The 19,659-nt window shown below is 44.7% G+C and overlaps 2 protein-coding genes across 5 annotated transcripts; one reads left to right on the forward strand and one right to left on the reverse strand.

Annotated features, from left to right (window-relative positions):
- Positions 1-1,429: 1,429 nt before the first annotated feature.
- LOC120650166 lies at positions 1,430-4,123 on the reverse strand. Of its 4 annotated transcripts, none has more exons than XR_005665513.1 (6): positions 3,430-4,112; positions 3,121-3,286; positions 2,472-2,561; positions 2,317-2,377; positions 1,827-2,217; positions 1,430-1,488 (listed from the first exon to the last, which is right to left on the reverse strand). XR_005665513.1 is itself a non-coding variant. In XM_039927189.1 (6 exons), the coding sequence occupies exons 1-6, from the start codon at positions 4,098-4,100 to the stop codon at positions 1,934-1,936; spliced, it is 861 nt and encodes a 286-aa protein (XP_039783123.1). In that variant the 5' UTR covers positions 4,101-4,123; the 3' UTR covers positions 1,512-1,933. The 4 variants fall into 4 exon arrangements, 3 of the variants coding, with proteins under 3 accessions (XP_039783123.1, XP_039783122.1, XP_039783124.1); XM_039927189.1 differs by lacking the exon at positions 1,430-1,488 and having other exon boundaries at positions 1,512-2,217; positions 3,430-3,494; positions 3,906-4,123; XM_039927188.1 differs by lacking the exon at positions 1,430-1,488 and having other exon boundaries at positions 1,515-2,217.
- Positions 4,124-15,256: 11,133 nt separating this feature from the next.
- On the forward strand, positions 15,257-17,733 carry LOC120650168 (transcription termination factor MTERF8, chloroplastic-like). The gene is made up of 2 exons (XM_039927191.1): positions 15,257-16,533; positions 17,140-17,733. Exon 1 carries the CDS (start codon positions 15,345-15,347, stop codon positions 16,500-16,502), a length of 1,158 nt encoding a protein of 385 aa, XP_039783125.1. The 5' UTR covers positions 15,257-15,344; the 3' UTR covers positions 16,503-16,533; positions 17,140-17,733.
- Positions 17,734-19,659: the final 1,926 nt, after the last annotated feature.

Here is a 19,659-nt window from a genome sequence, read left to right on the forward strand (position 1 = left end):
CGGAAGAACGTGGCTAGAGTTGAAGAACCCTGACAGAGGCTACTACGTCTTGAAGAGAAGAAGCGGCACGTGAGGTTCAACCACCCGGTCAAAAAGGGAGGCCAAAGAACGGCAGGCTGCGAAGCTGATGGCTGCCGCTGGCCCAAATTAAAGTCGCAAACATTCCTGTTGTGGCTAATCTTTCTCCAAATGAGTGTATCAACTTGGAAGGAGAATAAATTGACTTGAAAAACGTTTCACCCTTTTTCTTGTTAGTATATAACTAGAAATGGTCGCAGCTTTGCCGCGTGTGGCTAGTGTATGTGCAAAAATTGCAAATCACATAAAATTAGCTACGTGTAGTCCAAAAAGGTTGATTTTTGTTAATTATTTTTCTTGCGGAAAAAATTCTGTGCAGGTAACAAAAGATAGAATTAGAATCTTCATGTAGATGTCAGTTACTATGCTGTTTAACCAGATGGCCATCTGCACATGGGCTAAAAATGGTTCAAAAAAGCGCCTCAAAAATTCACCAAGAACTTACTATGTTTATGTGGACACAAAATTTCAAGGACCATTAAGTGCTTAAAGAATTGGCAGCTAACGGCCTAACACTTTCATAGGCAAATGACAAAAGGATCCTAAATGGCTGCTCCTATATTGTTCATAGACATGAGCTCTGGTAGTACAAACAAAGCATTGTACTTTCGCTAGCTGTAATTGATTTTATGCATTGTAAAAAGAGACTGGATTAGATTGTTGTCCGCTTTTTCTTAAAACACACTTTAGCTGCCAAGGAACAACTGATATGGTAAATGAATTTAAAGGGCGAAATATGCCTGACACTAAAAAATGGATATGTTACTGCAACAGGGGTAATAAGATTAGATGTGAATAAGATCAGTATATTGCTTGGGATTCTGTTATGTATGCTCTAATAAACATGGAGGCTAAGACCTATTTAACACCTGCAATTGCAAGATAGCCATAAGAGAAGTTCAAAAAATACCTTTCAAACAAAATATCATTCACCAGGAAAATAATGTGCAGCTGCCCCTCTGAATCCTCGAAGGAACACATAAAGGGAGCAATATGAAGTAAAATTAATATAGTATGCCTCAGCACAGGCATTGAAATGATCACAGTATGTTGTTTACAACCTTGCTGTTACATAAGCTAAAATAGTATTGCTGAGTAGAAGCAGTGAACCTAGTCTTTGTTCCCAAAAGGTAGAAATTGCAATTAAAAAAAGGAACATAGCCAGAATCCCATTACAAGTTACCACAGTTTCAAACAGAAGATTGGCCATTCAAGCAAGAGTGAAATTGACCTCATTGGATGTGTGATCAAGCACTCAACACTGATATTTGAGAATCCCATATAAACAACAGACTGGACGGCAGGTGCAACACAGAATTTTGTGTAGCTGCTATTTCGTACCTTTTTTGTTCACTCCTGGTCTTTACTTATTTGGGATCAATTTCTCGTGCTTTGATAATGCAAGGGAACCTGCAGTGAGTAAAAAAAGGAATATGTTAATTGAAGCATAATAGTAAGTACAAAGAAATATAATAGAAAAAAATAGGTGGAAGCAAATATTTGTATGCTTCAGTTAGTTCCTGAAAATACATGCAAATTGACATATCTGTGCACACGTTGTTATGTAATTAAGACATTGTAAATGTATGTATGTAGGCTCTGTGCATGCAAACCATAGAAATATCTCAGTTACAAATAAATTGACATATCAACTTTTATTCATGGATATAATCTAAGATAAGAGCATTGTGTAGATGTATTAATTTCATATGGCTGTGGGGAGAAAAATGCAAAAAATAATAACCTACCTCTCAGATTATGGTGTCTCTTACTCCACGGATACTATTAAAGGTTCTCAAAAAATATGAAATCTGGATGTGAAAGTATGTGAAAATCGCTAGACCGTGTTTCTTCATTAAAGTTTCAGATTCCTCGCACTCGACATATGACTTCGATAGTTTACCACGTAGCACCACCTCACCTCCAAAACCTTCCAACCAGAGCAAGACTGATCAGGTAATTGTCCATAGAAATGGTCAGCTGCTAAATGCAGTAGACTTCTCCCAACTCCCATCTTTGGTGAAGCTAAGCGGTCACTCGTCATCCGAATTGTCAAACTTGATCGAGTGAGTTTGTAGGTCAATTTGTCCACCCCTGTATGTTCCGCGCTTCTTCTTGGTCTTCTCACGCCAAAAGCCCCTGCAGCAAGACAGATAGAATAAACCCGGAATCAGAAAGGAACGTGTTTTCCAATAAATGCTCTCAAAAGGAAAATCAAAGGGAACAGGAAGTACCAACCTTCCTCGACTTGACCAAGGATCTCTTGCGCCTTCGCATCAAAACCAGTTTCTCCACCACCCTAAAAGATAGATAGGCCATAAAAGGTTAGCTGAGGCATGTTAAAATCTCTCAACACCTCACCTGAATATATGATCAACGAAGCAGTAAAGCACCTTAGCCCAATAAGAGTTATCCTGAAGTCTCTCATCTGCAAATTTGACATCCTCCAGCCTCACCCGTTGAAAAGCATTCACAGTTTTAGGCTGCAATAAATGAATAAAAAGAAATAATCAGAATTTTGACATTGGCCGGACTAATGAAACCTACTGAACTTGCTCAGAACAAAAAAGAATGTTGTTGTTATCAGACTAATTACAAAACAACCATATCAAATTGTCAATAGACCAAATAAGATCAATATCAGGAGCATTACAAGCTTGATTAGCAACTGCGTCACTGGTGGAATTACCTACACAATTTATATACCCTAATAACTTACAAGTAAGAACAGTGTCTGTGGATCCAGAGTCTCAGGTATGACTTCTAACATTAGCAAACGCAATGAATTTCTATCCTCGTGGTGAATTTACGCTGGCGGACATTACAGCACCGACCAGTAATAATCACATATTATCGACAGGACAACACATAATTGAAGCACAATGCAAAAGCACGTTGCTAAGGAAGCTAGTAGAAAATGATGCATCAAGCATAAACGAGATCTAAAAAATGCTAACACCTACGTAGGTCACTAAACTACAGGAAACAAAGCACAAACATAGCAAGTCATGAGGTAATCACAGAGAATTAGAAGGTGCATACCTCAGATGAATGTTTCTGCCTTTTACTTGGTTTTATATTGCTGTCCTGGTTTGTTTTATCCTCAGCAAAGCAATTGGTTACGCTCTGGTTAGCAGTGTTATCTTCTTTAGCTGTCGAAGGGGGATTGCTTCCATAAAAAAAAATTCCTGCTTTATTGTTAGCAAACCTGCGCAAATGAGAAAAATAGAAAACATGTGCTTTGTAATTTAATTGTGTGCTACTTAAATATAAGCATGGATGTAAATAAGTAAACTCACATGAGCAATATGTGTGCATCAGGTAGTAGTGGGCATGCCTGGCTGGGCTTACCATAGCCAGAGGTTTTGTCCATGGAGGCCGCTGCATCCAGGGTCCTGCAGGTTGGGCTGCGTCGGCTGTAGTGGGAATTTGACATCAGGGTGAAGTGGCGGCATCACGGACATCAGCAGTGCATTGGTCGGTGACTCTTCACCACAGTAGGCGGAATGCACGAAGACCAGCAGCAGGTATTTAAGACATTTCGTCGAGCACTTCACTTGCGCACTGTTCCACATCATCCTGTAGCAAGCATCAACATGCGGTCTCTGGTTCCCTGGGTGGCTGCGCATACCCTGGCTTGGGACTGCTTCTCGCTAATGCTAACGGTGCCGTGCGGGCGGCGCGGCCATGGCGCCCGCGGCGGGAATGGGCGTGTTCTAGCTAGGACTGTTGCGAACGCGAGCGACTTGCGGGCCCATGAGCATCGTGATGTAAAGGTGGTTCTATTTGTGCGATCAATTGAAGGAAGGAAAGGCCGGAAGGGGTACCTCACTATGAGGGTCGTCCATGGCGGTCGCGGCGGTGTGGCAGGCCGGCGGCGAGGGTAAGTGGGGTGGCGTGCGGTGCAGTAGCGGACGGAGCTGGAGGAGGAAAGCAAATGATGGTGGCTGGCGGGAGGAGCGGCAGGCGCGCGGCGGCGGCTTGCGAGGCGGAGGGGCCGCGGCCAAGGCCGTGCCGTCCATCCTGTGGCCACGCTGCTTTGAGCAGCAAGAGGGTGGAGACGGCGTCGCGAATGCTCTAGGACCGTTGGGAGGTCGGGACGTTCTTTTGGCCGTTCGATGCTAGATGTTAGGCTGAGATTTAACAGGTGACGTGGCCACGCTGGCCTGCCATCTTTTGATCCAAGAATCGTAAGTAAATATAGCTGAAGACCTTGCCACTATAATGAGCCAAGACTTTGTAGCATTACAGAAAGGACAAACCTGTAGTTCAGGGTTATGGTTGGGGCAGGGTTCACGGCAACCCGCCCCCATGACCCATCATCGTAGAAATGCAGTGATCGGGGAGGCCTGGACATGTGATTTGAATTTCAAGAGACACTGATTCGTCAACGGGGAGCTATGATAGAGAATGAAGCCTTGAACTAGAAGTACAGGCTTGTGAACGTCATAAATCTAGTGGCAGCACCCAGACTCCCATAGAGAGAAAACTAGAAGTATAGCCTTCTCAGTAACAGCTGACAGGACGCTCTCAAACGAGGACGACCTGATTTCTTATCTGCAAAATGGACAAATCCGAGCACTCCGGGACCATGGAAGGGGTGAGACTGCTGAAGAAACAGAGAGTGAGAGACGCAGTCTTTCTATATGTTCGTATGCCGTGTGTGACTGATAATAAGAAAAATTCCTACTGCTTACTGATATGCACAATTGCACATTGCCACTTCAAATTCGAATCAGCACTTATTTTTCTTGATGATACTTGCGTTCTAGAATCTATTATCTTATTATTTGACCAATAAACAGAGTTTCCAGATTCGCTCTCAATGCCTAAAAATTCCCACGTTAATAGGAGAAACATAGAAAAATAAAAATTACACACCACTGCCATTACGATAAAAATTAGTCTAAAATATCCCTGTGCCTAATTAAAAATCACCCACCAATGCCATTATGAAAAATTAGATATAAAATAACATTTAGCTATGTATCAGTTACAAATCTATTATATATCTTATTATTTGGCTAATAAACAGAGCCTCCACGTGGCCTAAAAATTCCCACGTTTGTAGGAGAAAAATAAAAATTACCCACCACTGCCATTACGATTAACATTAGCCTAAAATACCCCTATGTCTAATTAAAAATCACCCACAAAAATTAAATATAAATTACCATTCAGCTATGTATCAGTTACAAACTAAAGCTAACAACAATGAATAAAATACTATTAATAAAAACTAAAGCTAACAACAATGAATCAAAATAAAATAAAAATAAGAATAATTATCTGCATAATATTATTAAAGCTCGACAAATCAAATTGTTATTATAGGTAGATCATAGTTGAATTGTTTTAATCAACAATAAGACATAATTTACGATAATGAACAGAATGATTTATGGTAAAAAAAATTAGTATAACCTTTAGAACGATACAATAACATGCAAAATTTTGAATTTTCAATACTAGCCGTGCAAATGCGCGGGCTATACGTCTTGTTCAAAAGAAACTGATGAAAATAAACTTGGAAATGAACACATGGAAATAAGCGTGAACATTCTAAAAAAAACTATAGTCATCACTGTATTCGTTTGTATGTGAGTACGTTCTTCAAAGAATTTGATCGATCTAACAAAGTAAGACCTAATCATCTGTTTTTGTACAGATAAAATGCTAGCCCGCCGCAAGCTTGGCCAGCCTTTTCAGTCAGAGCTGGTCCCGCACCTCTGCACGGCGCCGTCGAGGACGCGGCGGAAGTGGCCCGCGTCGCAGGGCACCCACAGCACGCCCGGCTGGCGGTACCCGTACCGCCGCGCCGCCGCGTCCAGCAGCTCCGCGACGCACAGGTCACCGAGCAGCTGTAGAAAATTTTTGGAGAACTAAACATGACTTAAGTTCCGGCATGAACACGATTCACGATATGCTATTATTAGGGATGCAAGTTATATTTATTTTAGATCATTAGATCGATTCAAAATTAAAACTTTGATAAAATGAACTAAAATGATATTATGCATAATTAATTTAAGAGAAAAAATGAACTAGAATGACATGTCATTATAATATTTAGTTGACTCATAAAATATTATTAGATATCCACATGCATCCCTGCTATTATAAATGAATTACGAGCATGTAAGCGGCGACGGGGCGGCCGTCTACACTGCTGCTCCACCCAATGCTCACGTGGCGGCGAAGGCGATGGCGGCGAAGCCCAATGGAACCGGCAGCGTCGACAGCTCACGTGGAGGTGAGAAAAATCGTAGGACCCACTCGCGCCAGATTCCAGTCGAAACAAGAAACGGAGGTCCTAATCTCTCTCACACACACACATACACGTGCAGCTATGAATTTCGGAAGGTTCGCAAACCAAACGTTCGAGTAACCGATCAAGTGCGACAAAGTAACTAGTGGATCGGCAAAAGTTTCAGAGGCTGCTTTACATTAGAGCAAGGCTAATAATTTAGTCTATTATTGCCTACAGGACTCTTTACAGCTCATCTCTCAGCCCACTTGTACAGTGGTTTAGCTCTCCACCATTAATATATGGCTCATTTGTTTATCTCACAAATTTTTTTTGATTTTTGTGTTAAAGCTGACTGTAAGCTTACAGCCCACTCCCTCTCTCTCTCCTCCATCTCATCATTAAGTCTGCTTTTAGTTCACCATAATACTTGCTCTTATTGGTTGATGATGTGTTATGTGATCAAGATCGTGTCAAGAAACTGCTTACAACAGTCTGTTCAGCTGGACCGAACTGGCTGGGCTGGGCTGAGCCCAGTCGTTCGGCCGCTGGCTGCTATATTAGCTGTGCACCCCATTAGCCCAGGTCCAGCCCAATGTGTCGCTGCTGGCTACTGTGGTTGGCCTCCAGCCCAGCTAGTTCGGTTCCGCCGAACAAGGGCGCAAGTCATGAGCAAGTATCTGTACTTAATTTGTATCTCATGTATTGAACAAAGGAAAAGATCATGTACGAATTGGATCATCGTTCATTGGTAAGCTCCCTACATGTAGGAAGGAAAATCATCGGTCCTCGTTTGAAACTCGATACATATTTTCCGAAAAAATTGGTCGATCTATCAGATCACAGGTTAAGCTAATCAATCATCTTGGTTGGAGTACATGCGAGCAACGTCGCCGCACGGTGGGGCGCGTCTTCCTCCTCACAGCTCGCGGCCATCAGGTATAGTACTACTCTACTACTAGTCTCTAGCCTCACGCCGGGATGATCCCGCATCTCTGCAGGTCGCCGTCGACGCGCGACCCGGCGGAACCGCCCCGCGTCGCAGGGCACCCGCAGCACGCCCGGCTGGCCGTACCGCTGCGCCGCCATGTCCAGCAGCTCCGCCGCGACGCGCGGGTTGCTGAGCAGCCGCACCGGCACCAGCACGCGCTCCCCGCCGGCGACCACCTGGGGTCTGGGGACGTACCCCCTGGCCCCTGGGCACCCTCTCCTCCTCGTCCGCGGGGGCGGCCCCGCGCCCGGGAGGTTCATGGCGGACTGGCGGTTGGCAAATCTTTTGACCGGCCGGCCGGATGGGACCTTTTGAACCGGGTCGTGTCGTGTGTGTGCAAGTCCAAGATATCGAGCTGAGCAAGCTGATGGCCCGTCAATTCCCTGGAAAACGACAGTGTGGATTACATAGGTTCGGTGCATGGTTGAGCAGGTCCGGTTGAAAAGCGGCTCTCTGCACGGATCGGGAACGTGGAGGTGAATCAGTGGCGATCTGGGATGGGAGCAGAGCATGTGCCGCGCGGAGCAAATCTGACTACTGCAATTAGGTTGTGGACTGATGCTGGCATGCTGCCTCCTACAGTCCTACTACTGCAATAATCTACGGCCGCAATTGCATTGGACATTGGGAGCATGTCCCAGCATCAGCCTACGGACCTCCCTATTCACAGGTCGCAGCACCTGCCCCCAATCTAGCCACGTCATGTGGAAAGTTCGCTTGGGCCACTTGTACCTGCTGGACCGTGGCGCAGGCCGATCGAGGCCGCGGTCCGTAAACGTTGCTCGCTCACTCTGCTCTCTGTTAAACTCGCGGTTTTTTTATTTTTTTATTTTTTATTTCTATTTTTTACAAAAATATATTTTCGATTTGGAAATTTACAAAAATATACCCCGGCCGCCCCGCTGCCGGGCGGCCGGGACCTGGCCACCGGGTTGCCGGGCGGCAGGGACTTAAACGCAAAAAAAGAAGAAAAATTGCAGACAGGTCCCTGGGGCCGGTCGCCCGGCAGCGGGGCGGCCGGCCCCCCTGGCCGCCCGGCAGCTGGGTGGCCGGCCCCTAGCCATATATAAGGTGTTGGCCCCCCTTACCCCCATTTGGTTTACTAAAAATCCAGAAAAAAAAGAGAGGGGTGAGGGAGAGGCAAAGCGGCAAAGTCCTGTCGGATTTTCAAGGCGGCGACTTTAGGTAACTAAAATTTTCTACATTTTATAAATAGATTATGTTGTAATTTTTTTTGAAACAGTAGATTAGCAATCAGTTCAATTATTATTAGGAGTGATTAGTGGTACATTTAGATGCAGTTACTTATAGTGATTATCTATGTTGTCCGGTTTCGTAGTTGAAGATTGAAAATCAGATTTTTGCGATAGTTCGAGAGTGAAAATTAGACTTTTCCTTTTTTTATATCTTCAAATCAAAGGACAGTATATATATATATATATATATATATATATATATATATATATATATATATATATATAGTAGGTCTATTGAGTACCCTAGATATGGAATAAGCCATTCCATACCCGAGTGAGCCCGGGCACCCGATCCGGCTTGTCCCCGATAGCCGCTTCCAGTTTTTCCATCCGGTTCGCAACGTCCCCCACTATCTCCACCTCTGTCCCCACGCCCAACTGCCCAGCTCCCCTCATAAAAAAAACTGCCCAGCTCGCGTCTGCACTCCCCTGCGGCCGCGGACGCGCGAGACGGCGAGGCGCCCGCAGCCTCCCCGCCTCCTCCCCCGTCGGCAGCGGCGGCCCCACCGCCGGCGCTACCGATGTCGGCGTCGCGTCGAGAGACATCCGATTGGTGGGAGGAAGCAGCAGCAGGAGCCGGAGCCACGCACAACCGCCCAGCTCCCGTCCGCACCACCCTGGCGGTCGTATCTTGCACCGCCGCCGCCGCCGCCGCGGACACGTGGGATGACCAGGCGCCCGCAGTCTCCCCGCCCCCTCCTCCTCCCCCGCCGGCAGAGGTGGCCACGGCGGCGTGGGGAAGGGGTCGACGCCACACCCCTCCTCCGACGGTGCTCCCTCATCCAGACCCCGTTCCGCGAGCCCATCCTCCCGTCGCCGTCACCCCAAGGAGATCCTCCTCTGACCCGCTGAACAGATCCTCCTTCCGTCAGGGTTCCTCACGTCCGGTGCCGCCCCCTCCTTTCTTCCATCTGCTGCGATGAGAGGAGCCATTACTGACCTGCCTGCACTGCACCTTCAATGAGAGGAAGTGTCTCAGCTCGATAGCGCCGCACCAGCACTCCCACGGTAAGAACATGTCCTGTGCCTCCCTCCCGGTGTATTAGTAGTTGCAGATACGGCGCTTGCATTTCCTGCACAGTTGTATGAATGGATAGATTGAACATATGCTGCCCTTGGTATTTTTCCTCAATTCTGATGTAATTTGTCCTTGTCTGCATCATGTGACCTGAATTCTGATCTAGAGTTTTTTCTCTCGTTGGAACTGCTGGTTGAAATTATAGTTCATGAACTATATAATTACAATACGCAGAATCGCTAGAATTTTTTAAGCATATGATGGTAAATACCGATAATGGAATTTGTTGCCTGTCGCTGGCCATATGTTCGCAGCGCTGGCTTTTTCATAAACTGCTGCTTGAACTAAACTCCATAGTCATAAATAACTGCAAATAAGCTAATAGGCAACAGCAACGAATGGGACAGGATGAATGACTTATCCTGTCCAAGTAACCACGATGTTGAAGCCCTTTATTTGCAGGCTGAAAAATCAAACTGAATCATTGAATAAATAGTTGTTGTAGCTTATATATTTCAGTTTGATAGCGATTTATCTTGCACTAATGCTCAATCCAAAATTTATCTTACAGATTCAGCTTTCAGTTATATGCACGCTTAGGCATATAATCCTGTTTTCTTCAAGTTTGCAGATTATCTGATGGGCATTTGCGGCATTCTTCATTGGTAGAGGCAGCTTCCTCTCCCTCCCCTGCACCATGGATTTCATCAGATTAGTGAGCTCTAATTCACCCCCAAGCACAAGGTGCCTTCTATTCTTCTCCTGTACGATCTGTTGATTTTGATTGATCCCCTGCGTTAGTACCAATGATATGTGAATGTATTAGAGCAGTGTTGGCCCTAGATTGTTGCTTTCTCGTAGTAGCGTGATTCTTTTCCATGTTCCCCATTTGATCCCTCAACGACTGATTTTGCCATGTTCAATTTCGATCTTCAGAATTTTTTCTTGTAGTACCGTCATAGTATCTTTATGCCTACAAATTACATATTCTAATAGCATGTCTCTTCTACTTTTCAAAAACAATACAAATTTTGCTATTGGGTGATTGCTGATGAGCTGAAAAATCTGCTAAACTCAGGCCATTGAGGTGGGTCGTGTGACTATGCTTACAGCAACATCACTGCAGAAGTATTTATCATGTATTTTGTTTAGAGTTTAGACATTACAGTACATGCATGGGTAACCTTATGCTGACAAGCCCCACTTTATGCTCTTTCTTCTTTCCCTATAGGAAGAACCAAGCACAGAAGCGCTGTCTTCGTTTCATCCTTGGACCTCTGATTACTCTGATCTTTGGTGTTCAACGTTCTGCCAGGTGACGAAAGGAAAAATAATTAAAATCTGGGCACAAGCAGTTTGCACTGTTAAACTCTGCAGCTAATGGAGGCATTGCCAGTTCATCAGGTCAATCCTATGATGTTGTCGAGATTGTTGGCACCTCGTCCGACTATGTCTTGTAGGACTAGGAGGAGCATCAGATCAACTTCAGTGTTAAAAGAGAGCTGATGTGGTGCATGCAGATCAGTGACAGGAGATGACAATTAAAATCTGGGCAGAAGCAGTTTGCACTATCAAACTCTGCAGCTAATGTAGGCATTGCCAGTTCATCAGGTCAAGGGAGATAACTGCAATTGTATTTGGGCATTAGTGGATTAGCCTGTATCTCATTCCCATCTTTCTCGTGAACCAATTGCCAGTTCCTGCTGTAACTGTGCAGTCTCACATCCAGTATTTTGAGGTACGATGCATCTTAGTCAGTTTAGCAATATGAGCCTTGTTTGGTCCACCAGTGTGTGGTGGTTCAGAGATGCAATGCGCACACATTTAGTTCTAGAAAATTCAACATTGCCTGGATATATTTGCTTTCAAAGGTTGCAAGTTTCAACGTAATAAATGGAGAATCTTCATCCAAGTCAAACTTGAATTGCTCTTTGTAAGTTGGGGATTCTTCAAGAAATACTTATATATTTTACTTGTTAATATTACTACGTGTGATTCTGCAGATACCAGAGAGAGCTGATGTGGTGCATGCAGATCAGTGACTGGAGAGGACAATTGATTTCCATGAATGCTTTGGTAATTTACCTTCTGATCATCTGAATGTCTGGACCATGAGGTTCAGGTCAATATAAGAGCGCGCATTTCTTTTGTCAGAAAACTTACTGATCTATCATAATCCACCCATTTTTCTGTAATAGGTTTTAAATTGGGATGGTTTTATTTGATCAACTAATAATACACTAGTACTACTGCATATGCACATGTTTAAATTTCTGTACAAATTCTATTATCATTTGTTGATTTGGGTATTCTGGTTGATATATACACACCAACATTTATTCCCTGTTCTTGTGCGTGTCACACCAGACACTGACACAATGTCGATTTGCAGATAGTAAAGATTTGTATTTAATTTTCTATGAGCGTATCCTCTCACAAGCAGCTTTGTCCATCATAGTTATTTTTTTGGTCTTATTATTGGATTGGTCTTAAAGGGTACTATCCCTGGTTTAGTTGTTAAACACAAATATGGCCATGATGAAAAATGATCGACAATAGGAACAACAGAGTACTGGTCCTATGTGTCTAAAAAATGATCAAGATCAACACTGCATGTGCATATAGGTTAATATTTGCGATGAGAAACTAAATTCTATGCTAGACTGTATATAATCAAAGATTTATAGTCACACATATGAATATCTCTGATAAGCTATTTTGGCTTCAAATATTTTAGGTTTCGTGCTTCACTAGTTTTTCCTATTTGTTTTCAAACGATGGATTTGTCCATATTGATTTGCATTTTGGATACTGATGGTTTTCGTGTTAGATGGATACTGATTGTTTTTCGAGAACATGGAAAATTGGTTCAAGGATCCCTAGGGACATGGTGCGGCCAAGCGTGGATGAGTTACCGGCAATTGGGGCTTGCTGCACCTGCACGTGACATCGTCTTCGGCGTGCTTGCCGCAAGGTGGCTGCCGACTGGGACCGTCTCCATCTGCTCCATCTGCTGTGGTCGGGTGAAGTGGCACATTTCGGGCCTGACCATGTGAGGCTAGGACATTGTTGGGTACTTCAATGGTGGTGATACTACCGTTGAGTCAAGAAGGGGTTTCGAAGGTTTATCCCAGATACAAACAGTTGAGAGTTACTTTGTATCAATCACTAGAGGGCAATAAAGAATATGGAGCACGCATGGAACAGATGTATTTTATTCTGTATGTTAATGTACGAACATATTGATTGTCAATCATAAAAACTCGCTGTTTATCAAGTGCTTGGAAGTATATTCGTATTCATCGCAAAACTGATGTGCTCATCTAAAAAAAAACTGATGTACTCCTTGACATCTTCCACACGTATGCGTATGTAGTAGACCCCGGTCCTCCAAATTAGCTTCTAACCTGTGCTCGCACACCTAAGCACCTAACGATTAAAAAAACAGGTGGTTCACACGTCTCCTGGACCAGACCAACCAGGGAAAAAAAACATGTGAAAACCCGGCTCTCGATGGAAAACCAGTCCTGCGAAGGCTGGAGGAGAAAAAAAACCAAAGCTTCTCCAACTGACCGAGACGTGGGCGGGGAGGGGGGGGGGGGGGAGAAAACCCGACCGTGCGTGAGTTGGCTCGGGTATGGAATAGCCTATTCCATACCCAAGATAGGGATTAGCCCTGATATATATATATATATATATATATGGCCGGCCGTTTTGCCGTGCGCGCGCCGGCGGCGAGGAGCTCAGATAGTCAGATCAGACCACATGTTGGCACGCTCGCTTGTAAGTAGTTTGGGAAGCGGGAGGAGGACCCGGGTGGCTAGCTGCTCTAATTTTGGAGTAACGGCCTCGGGTTTGAATTCCGTCGGACGCAACCTCTAGCTCCTAAGATTCCATCGATGATTCGCCGGCCGCCACATTTTTTTTTGTGTGGGGGGGGGGGGGGGGGGCGTGCGGTTGCATGCTTGAATTGTGATGAAGAGTTAGTTGTTTAAGATAATCGAAGAGAGAAACAGAACAGAAAACCTGTGGCTGAAGATGATCCAAGGCTGCACGAACCAATGCAAGAAAGTATGCTAGGGATAGGTGTGCGCTTCACCAGCGCAGTGATGGAGGCATGCACCAATGAATTTCCTTGCTGACCAATGTGCCGGCCGATCTCACGATGCAAATATATGTTTGTGGCTTTGGACGGATGCGCATGATTCACCATCGTCACTCACAAGCACAAACCCTGCACTGCACTGCATGGTGCTCTTCTCTGACGGTCATGGTGAGCTCTAAGCTGACTGAGGAGGCTGTCATGTAGCGTCATGTGCTATTAGGAGAACGCAGTAGCGACGTACGTGGAAGGCAGCCTGCCAACGATGATTCTTCGTTCCTCCTTTTGGGGTTTGGGGATCACATGAGCATGCTACTGTAGTGTTTACGGCCGAGTACGTAGGGCACTGTAAGCCGGCCGCGGTGTTGCTCTTGCTTCTGATGCGCCGACTCGGTGAGGTTGGCGCGCTTCTGCTCTTGGTGGCTTCGGCGGAGCAAGCGGCGGAGAATTTCTTTCGCGAACCTCTGCCGCATTACATGGACGCATTGCAGGACATGTTTCCGATGTTGAAGAACAAGAGCAAGAGCTCTCCCTCCGTGGGCTGGAGTATTGATTGAGGGCTAAGCTTAAAGCCAGTCGTTTAGGTTGTGCGGGATGTGAGTAGTTCATTTGAGAGTTTATCTTTCGGGTTATGTTCAGCTGGCTTGCCTGCTTGTGTCCATCTGGAGTCCATTCCATTTGAATTGTAACTGAACACTGTAACAATTTTTTCCTCATCTTAATACAATAATACGCTGCGCGCGTATTCAAGAAAAAAAAACAAATCCCATCGATCCACGACGGCCATGGGGAGTACATCCTCCGTTGTTCCTAGCTCTTCTCTCCTGCTTCCTGTGGTGTGATCAATCGGCCGACCAATACTAAATGGCCTTCAAGGATCAGAAATTTCTATCCGATAAATTTCCAACGTGTTGGACGAATGCTCATTTTTCTGGTAGTGTGCAAGCAGCACTGCAGCACCGGCTGCCAATGCCTGCTCCCTCCCGTGATCATCCTGGTCCGGCCTTTTTGCGATCATTGCTATTGATGCCAATCTTGCCTTTGCATAGCTATTTCGTGCCTCGTTCACTTGTTACTCATATATTAAAACTAGTTGCAGAGAATTTGACGTAGTAGTTCGAAGCAGGCTTGAAGATTTAGGTTGAAACATAGGTTTCGTTTGCTTTGGGAGTAAAGAGCAAGTAGTTTGGGTTGATTTGGGTGGAATAGCAAGTGGATGGAGTTGGCTTGGTTTCTAAAATGTATTAATAACAAAATAGTCTGGCGTGGTTTTATTTATGTTCCATAGTGGCGCATGTGCAACTGTCTTTTGGAATATATCTTTTAAACACTTTTTGGAGTTTGGTGGAGGTCATAAGTCATAGCGATAGTAAGTCATTGATGACAACAACTGCATACTTTTTTGCAAACTTTCGGATGGGGGTCTTTAAATTTTGAAAATAAGAACATAAAAGAATTCGGATTCTGATTGGGCTTTGTGTGGGCCGTATTCTTTTGGGCCTACGGATTTTGGACAACTCAGGCCCGTTGTTTGTGATTAAGCGCGGCGTTACATTTCGCTAGGAGCCCCTGCAAGAGCTGAGCTCGGAAGCGAAGCCCCAAACCCTCTTCCTCCGCCGGCCGCCGGCCGCCGCCACTGCCGCCTAAACGCCATGGTGGTCCCACACCTGCGAGCGGCCCTCTCCCGCATCCTCCGCTCGCCATCCCGCCTCCCCGCCTCCTCGCACGCCCCTCCCAGCGCCGCCGCCGCTTTCTCGTCCGGCTCCTTCGCGGCGGAGGACTACCTCGTCTCCCGCTGCGGCCTCACCCAGGCGCAGGCGTTCAAGGCCGCCGCCAAGATCTCCCACCTCCCTTCCCGAGCCAAGCCCGACGCCGTGCTTGCCTACCTCGAGAGCACCCTCCGCATGCCCGCCGCCGACGTCACCAGGGTCGTCGTCATGGACCCTTTCTTCCTCTGCGCCGACGTGGAGCAGACCCTGGCCCGGCGCGTTGCCGACCTGCACGACCTCGGCCTGTCGCGGGACCAGATCGCGCGCCTCGTTCCCCTCGTCCCCAACTCCTTCCGCAACAGGTTCCTCCGCAGCAATCTCGAGTTCTGGCTCGCCGAGATCGGGTCCTTCGACAAGCTCCTGAAGGTCCTCAGGTCGTGCTCCGGCCTTCTCAGCATGGATCTGGACAAGGTTGCCAGGCCCAACGTTGCCTTCCTCCGGCAATGCGGCCAGGACATCTCTGAGATTGCTGGCACCAATCTCTACACCAGTCGGATCTTCACCATGAAACCGGAACTTCTCAAGGAGACTGTCCAGCGAGCGGAGGAGTTGGGCGTCGAGCGTGGCTCCAGAATGTTCCGCCGCGCGCTTGCTGTGGTCGCTTTTATGGACAGGAAGGTTGTTGGCAGGAGAATACAGCTGTTACACAACCTTGGGTTCTCAAAGGATGATGTGCTGGCGGTTGTGAGGAAGCAGCCTCTCGTTCTGGGCTTTTCCGAGCAAAAGATTCAGGGAAATGTGGATTTCTTGATGAAGGATGTCGGTCTTGAGGTATCCTATATTGTGCGAAGACCAGTGCTGCTCATGTATAGTGTTGAGCGACGGTTGTTGCCCCGGCATTGCTTGCTCAAAGTTCTCAGGGAGAAGGGTCTGCTCAAGGGTGAGCCGGACTACTATTTCACTGCCTCAATGGGTGACAAGATTTTTTTGCAGAAATATGTGCATCCTTTCAAGAACGATGTTCCAGGCCTCACCGATGACTATGCCTCCAAATGTTGGGGGAAGGCAATTGATGGAATTCATAGCCAAAAGACGCAATGAATATTGCGGAAGCGTGTAGTGGAAAGGACAAGTAAGGACTTTTACAAATTCGCCACCGGTGCAAATGTTACTTCATTCACCATTTAGTTCTCGATTGATATGACATTTCCTTTTTGCTTTGTAATTGTTTTTTTTGAATTACGTGTCAAAGGGGGGTATACTGTATCTCAAAGGCTCTAATGTCAATGCAAGGAGTGCTCACCTCAGGGGAGCTTGTGTGTTAGACATAAAAAAGATCACTTATTGGTTACATGGTTTACTGGTGTCTTTTTTTTCTCTCTCTTTGAAGAATATATGCATGCATAGTACCTTATGCATATATTTATAGACATGCATCTATTCATAAAAGACAGACACGAGTGAGTTGTACTTAGTTTTTGTAGAGTTACTGGCCCTCACAACAATCATTGGTAGAGCCTAACATGCAACTTGATATGGTTAAATGTTATTTCCGCATCTAAGTCGGTCCCAAAAGGCTAGTATGATTTGCTAAAGATACATAGGTTGAATATTTCAGAAGATTCGTAGTATTCCCACCTTTTCTAAATGCTTCTTGCTCTTAATAGTTAGCTGTGAAAAATGTTCTATTCAGTTCATTGGATCAGCTTGATAATATATTGATTGTCTCTTTCTACAGGTCTTGACAGAATCTAGAGCAGCAGTATAGTGGTCAAGATCCATGGTGCTGGCTGAAAACCTGCCATAACATGCAAGTTGTTTCTAATTGTCTGAGGGCAGGGTATAGTTCGCTCACTGTCCAAGTTGCCTGTTATCTTATGTTTTCCTCTGAACGTGCATCATGAGAAATCAATAGTGTCTTTCTATGGTAATACTCAAACAAAGGCAGCATGCAACGTAATCTCTCTTTTAGGTTTTAGAAGCATTTTGGGTCATCTTGTTCTGAATTTAGACTATTTGGTTGGAGCACTTGTAGCTCCTTGTTGAGTTCCATGGTACTTGGACTTATAGCATTGGAGTGAGATAACTGAAGTGGTCTTAATCTGGCAAGAATGATTTACACAGTGAGTGATGGATAATTAGCCTTGCTCTTGCTTTTCTCTTGTGTGGAGCAAGTAGAGGTCCTCTGTTCTTTTGGCCATGCACTGTAGTCAGCAACAGGCAGTAGCTGTAGGCAGCAACCGTATAAGGTAGTGGAGTAGTGGGAATATGTTTTTGTACTTTCTCCTATACATTTGACTTGTGATATATGCAAGATAGGAGAGCAGCTGCAGCCTGCAACTCTAGTTTATTACTAAGCGGGGAAGACTTGTCCTACGTGTTCTTGTGCCTGAAAAAGGTTCTCATGACTGACATCTTCGTTCCAAAATCATCACCTTCCTCTTCCTCTTTTCGCCTTCTTTTGCTTGACCCAAAAAAGAGGGGGGGTGGGGGAGAGAGAGAAAAAAGGCATGATGTACCAACTGCCCAAAGACCTGTTGGAACGGGCTTTCCAGCCCACCAAGGCCAATGACGGCTTCCACCCCCGTTGCCTCCTCCGCCACCCCTTCCCTCTCCGATAGCATGGTCTTGTTTGTTTGGATGCGCGCTAGAATTTTTTCCGCATGAAGGACTGAATAAATTCTATTTGCAAAATCTTTTTAGGAATGGGTGTAATTTTTCGCGACGAATCTAATGACGGTAATTAAATGATGATTTGCTACAGTGATACTACAGTACCATCCTCTGATCGCGCGGTCAAAGGCCTCGGTCAAAAGCCTCATTAGATTTTTCAAGGTCACTAGCGCGGGAGTTCTGGAGTTGGTTTTGTAAACTGATTTTGTTTGACACCGTAATAAACGGTTAAAGTGTCACTACTCACTAACGCGCTACAAAACCAAACGGGCATATACCCCCGCTCGGGACTGTGGAGGCTATATATCGCTACAAAACCAAACGGGCATATACCCCCGCTCGGGACTGTGGAGGCTATATATCGCATGCTCTACATATTATCGATTATCGATCCATCGCCTGAAGCATATGTAGCATAAATTCGGCCTATTAGAACATTCTGTTCTGTTGTTGCACGTTGTTTTTGTTTTATTTATTGCAGCTCTAGATCAGTTTGAGGATCTCGATAGAGTATGTTGCTGTCACTCCATGTGCAGGCTACCAGACCTCGTTGTCCACACGCTTCAAGGCTACTGCCACTCGGGGTGTGTTTAGTTCCCACCAAATTTCCAAACTTTCCATCACATCCATCACATCTCCTATCACATCGAAATATTAAATATAGCAAATAACTCATATATGGAGTACTAAATGTAGTTAAATAAAAAAAACTAATTGCATAGTTTTGATGTACGTTGCGAGACGAATCTTTTGAGCCTAGTTAGGTCATGTTAGGACAATATTTACCTCAAACAAACGAAAAGTGTTACAGTGTACTACAGTGACTAATGCGACTTTTTCTCCCCCTTTTCACCTCATCTAAACACAGCCTCGATGTGTTGCAGGCTGCAGGCTGCTGCCGCAATCCACGGCTCCACACTGCCAGCAAGTCACGCCTTCTATTTCTAATTTTGTTTTCTTTTCTACACTTTTTTCTTTCGTTACTAGTTTCATTTCGTTCCACCTATTCTCCCCTTCCGTTACACTTTCTCCTTTATTCATTCTAAATTGCTATTACTTTAGTACTTTTTTAATATGCACATTCATTTCTTTGTATTGCAGATTTATAAATAGGCGTGTGAAATAATTTGTTCTATTTTTTTATACGCTAACTTGTTTTAGCATGTGTATATATGCTTATAAAAATATTATTTTATGTGTGAAATGATTCATATTGAATATAGATGTATTTATCTTTTTATAAAATATTTGTTCACGCGTACCTAATTTGTTCTCTATGCCAAATTATTTATTCATTTTGTAGATTAAATTGTTCCGTGGTGTTGATCCATTTGTTCGCGGTATTCATTTTTCATTATATATCCCATACAGTTAAATGTTCGTGTTATGTAATATTTTATTCGTTGTACATTATTATTTGTTCGTTATGTTTAATTTTTTTTGTTTGTAGAAAATAATTATCTGTTTGTGTTCTTAAAATATTTGTTCCTAGTTTTTTAATTAATATTTAGTATTTTAAAAATGCTTTTAAAAAATATCGTGCAAATATAGGCAAGTGTAGTCTTGTTTTGAAGATCTTGTCCTT

This window comes from Panicum virgatum, chromosome 9K (assembly GCF_016808335.1).
Source record: "Panicum virgatum strain AP13 chromosome 9K, P.virgatum_v5, whole genome shotgun sequence".
In the NCBI taxonomy this organism is placed as follows: domain Eukaryota; kingdom Viridiplantae; phylum Streptophyta; class Magnoliopsida; order Poales; family Poaceae; genus Panicum; species Panicum virgatum.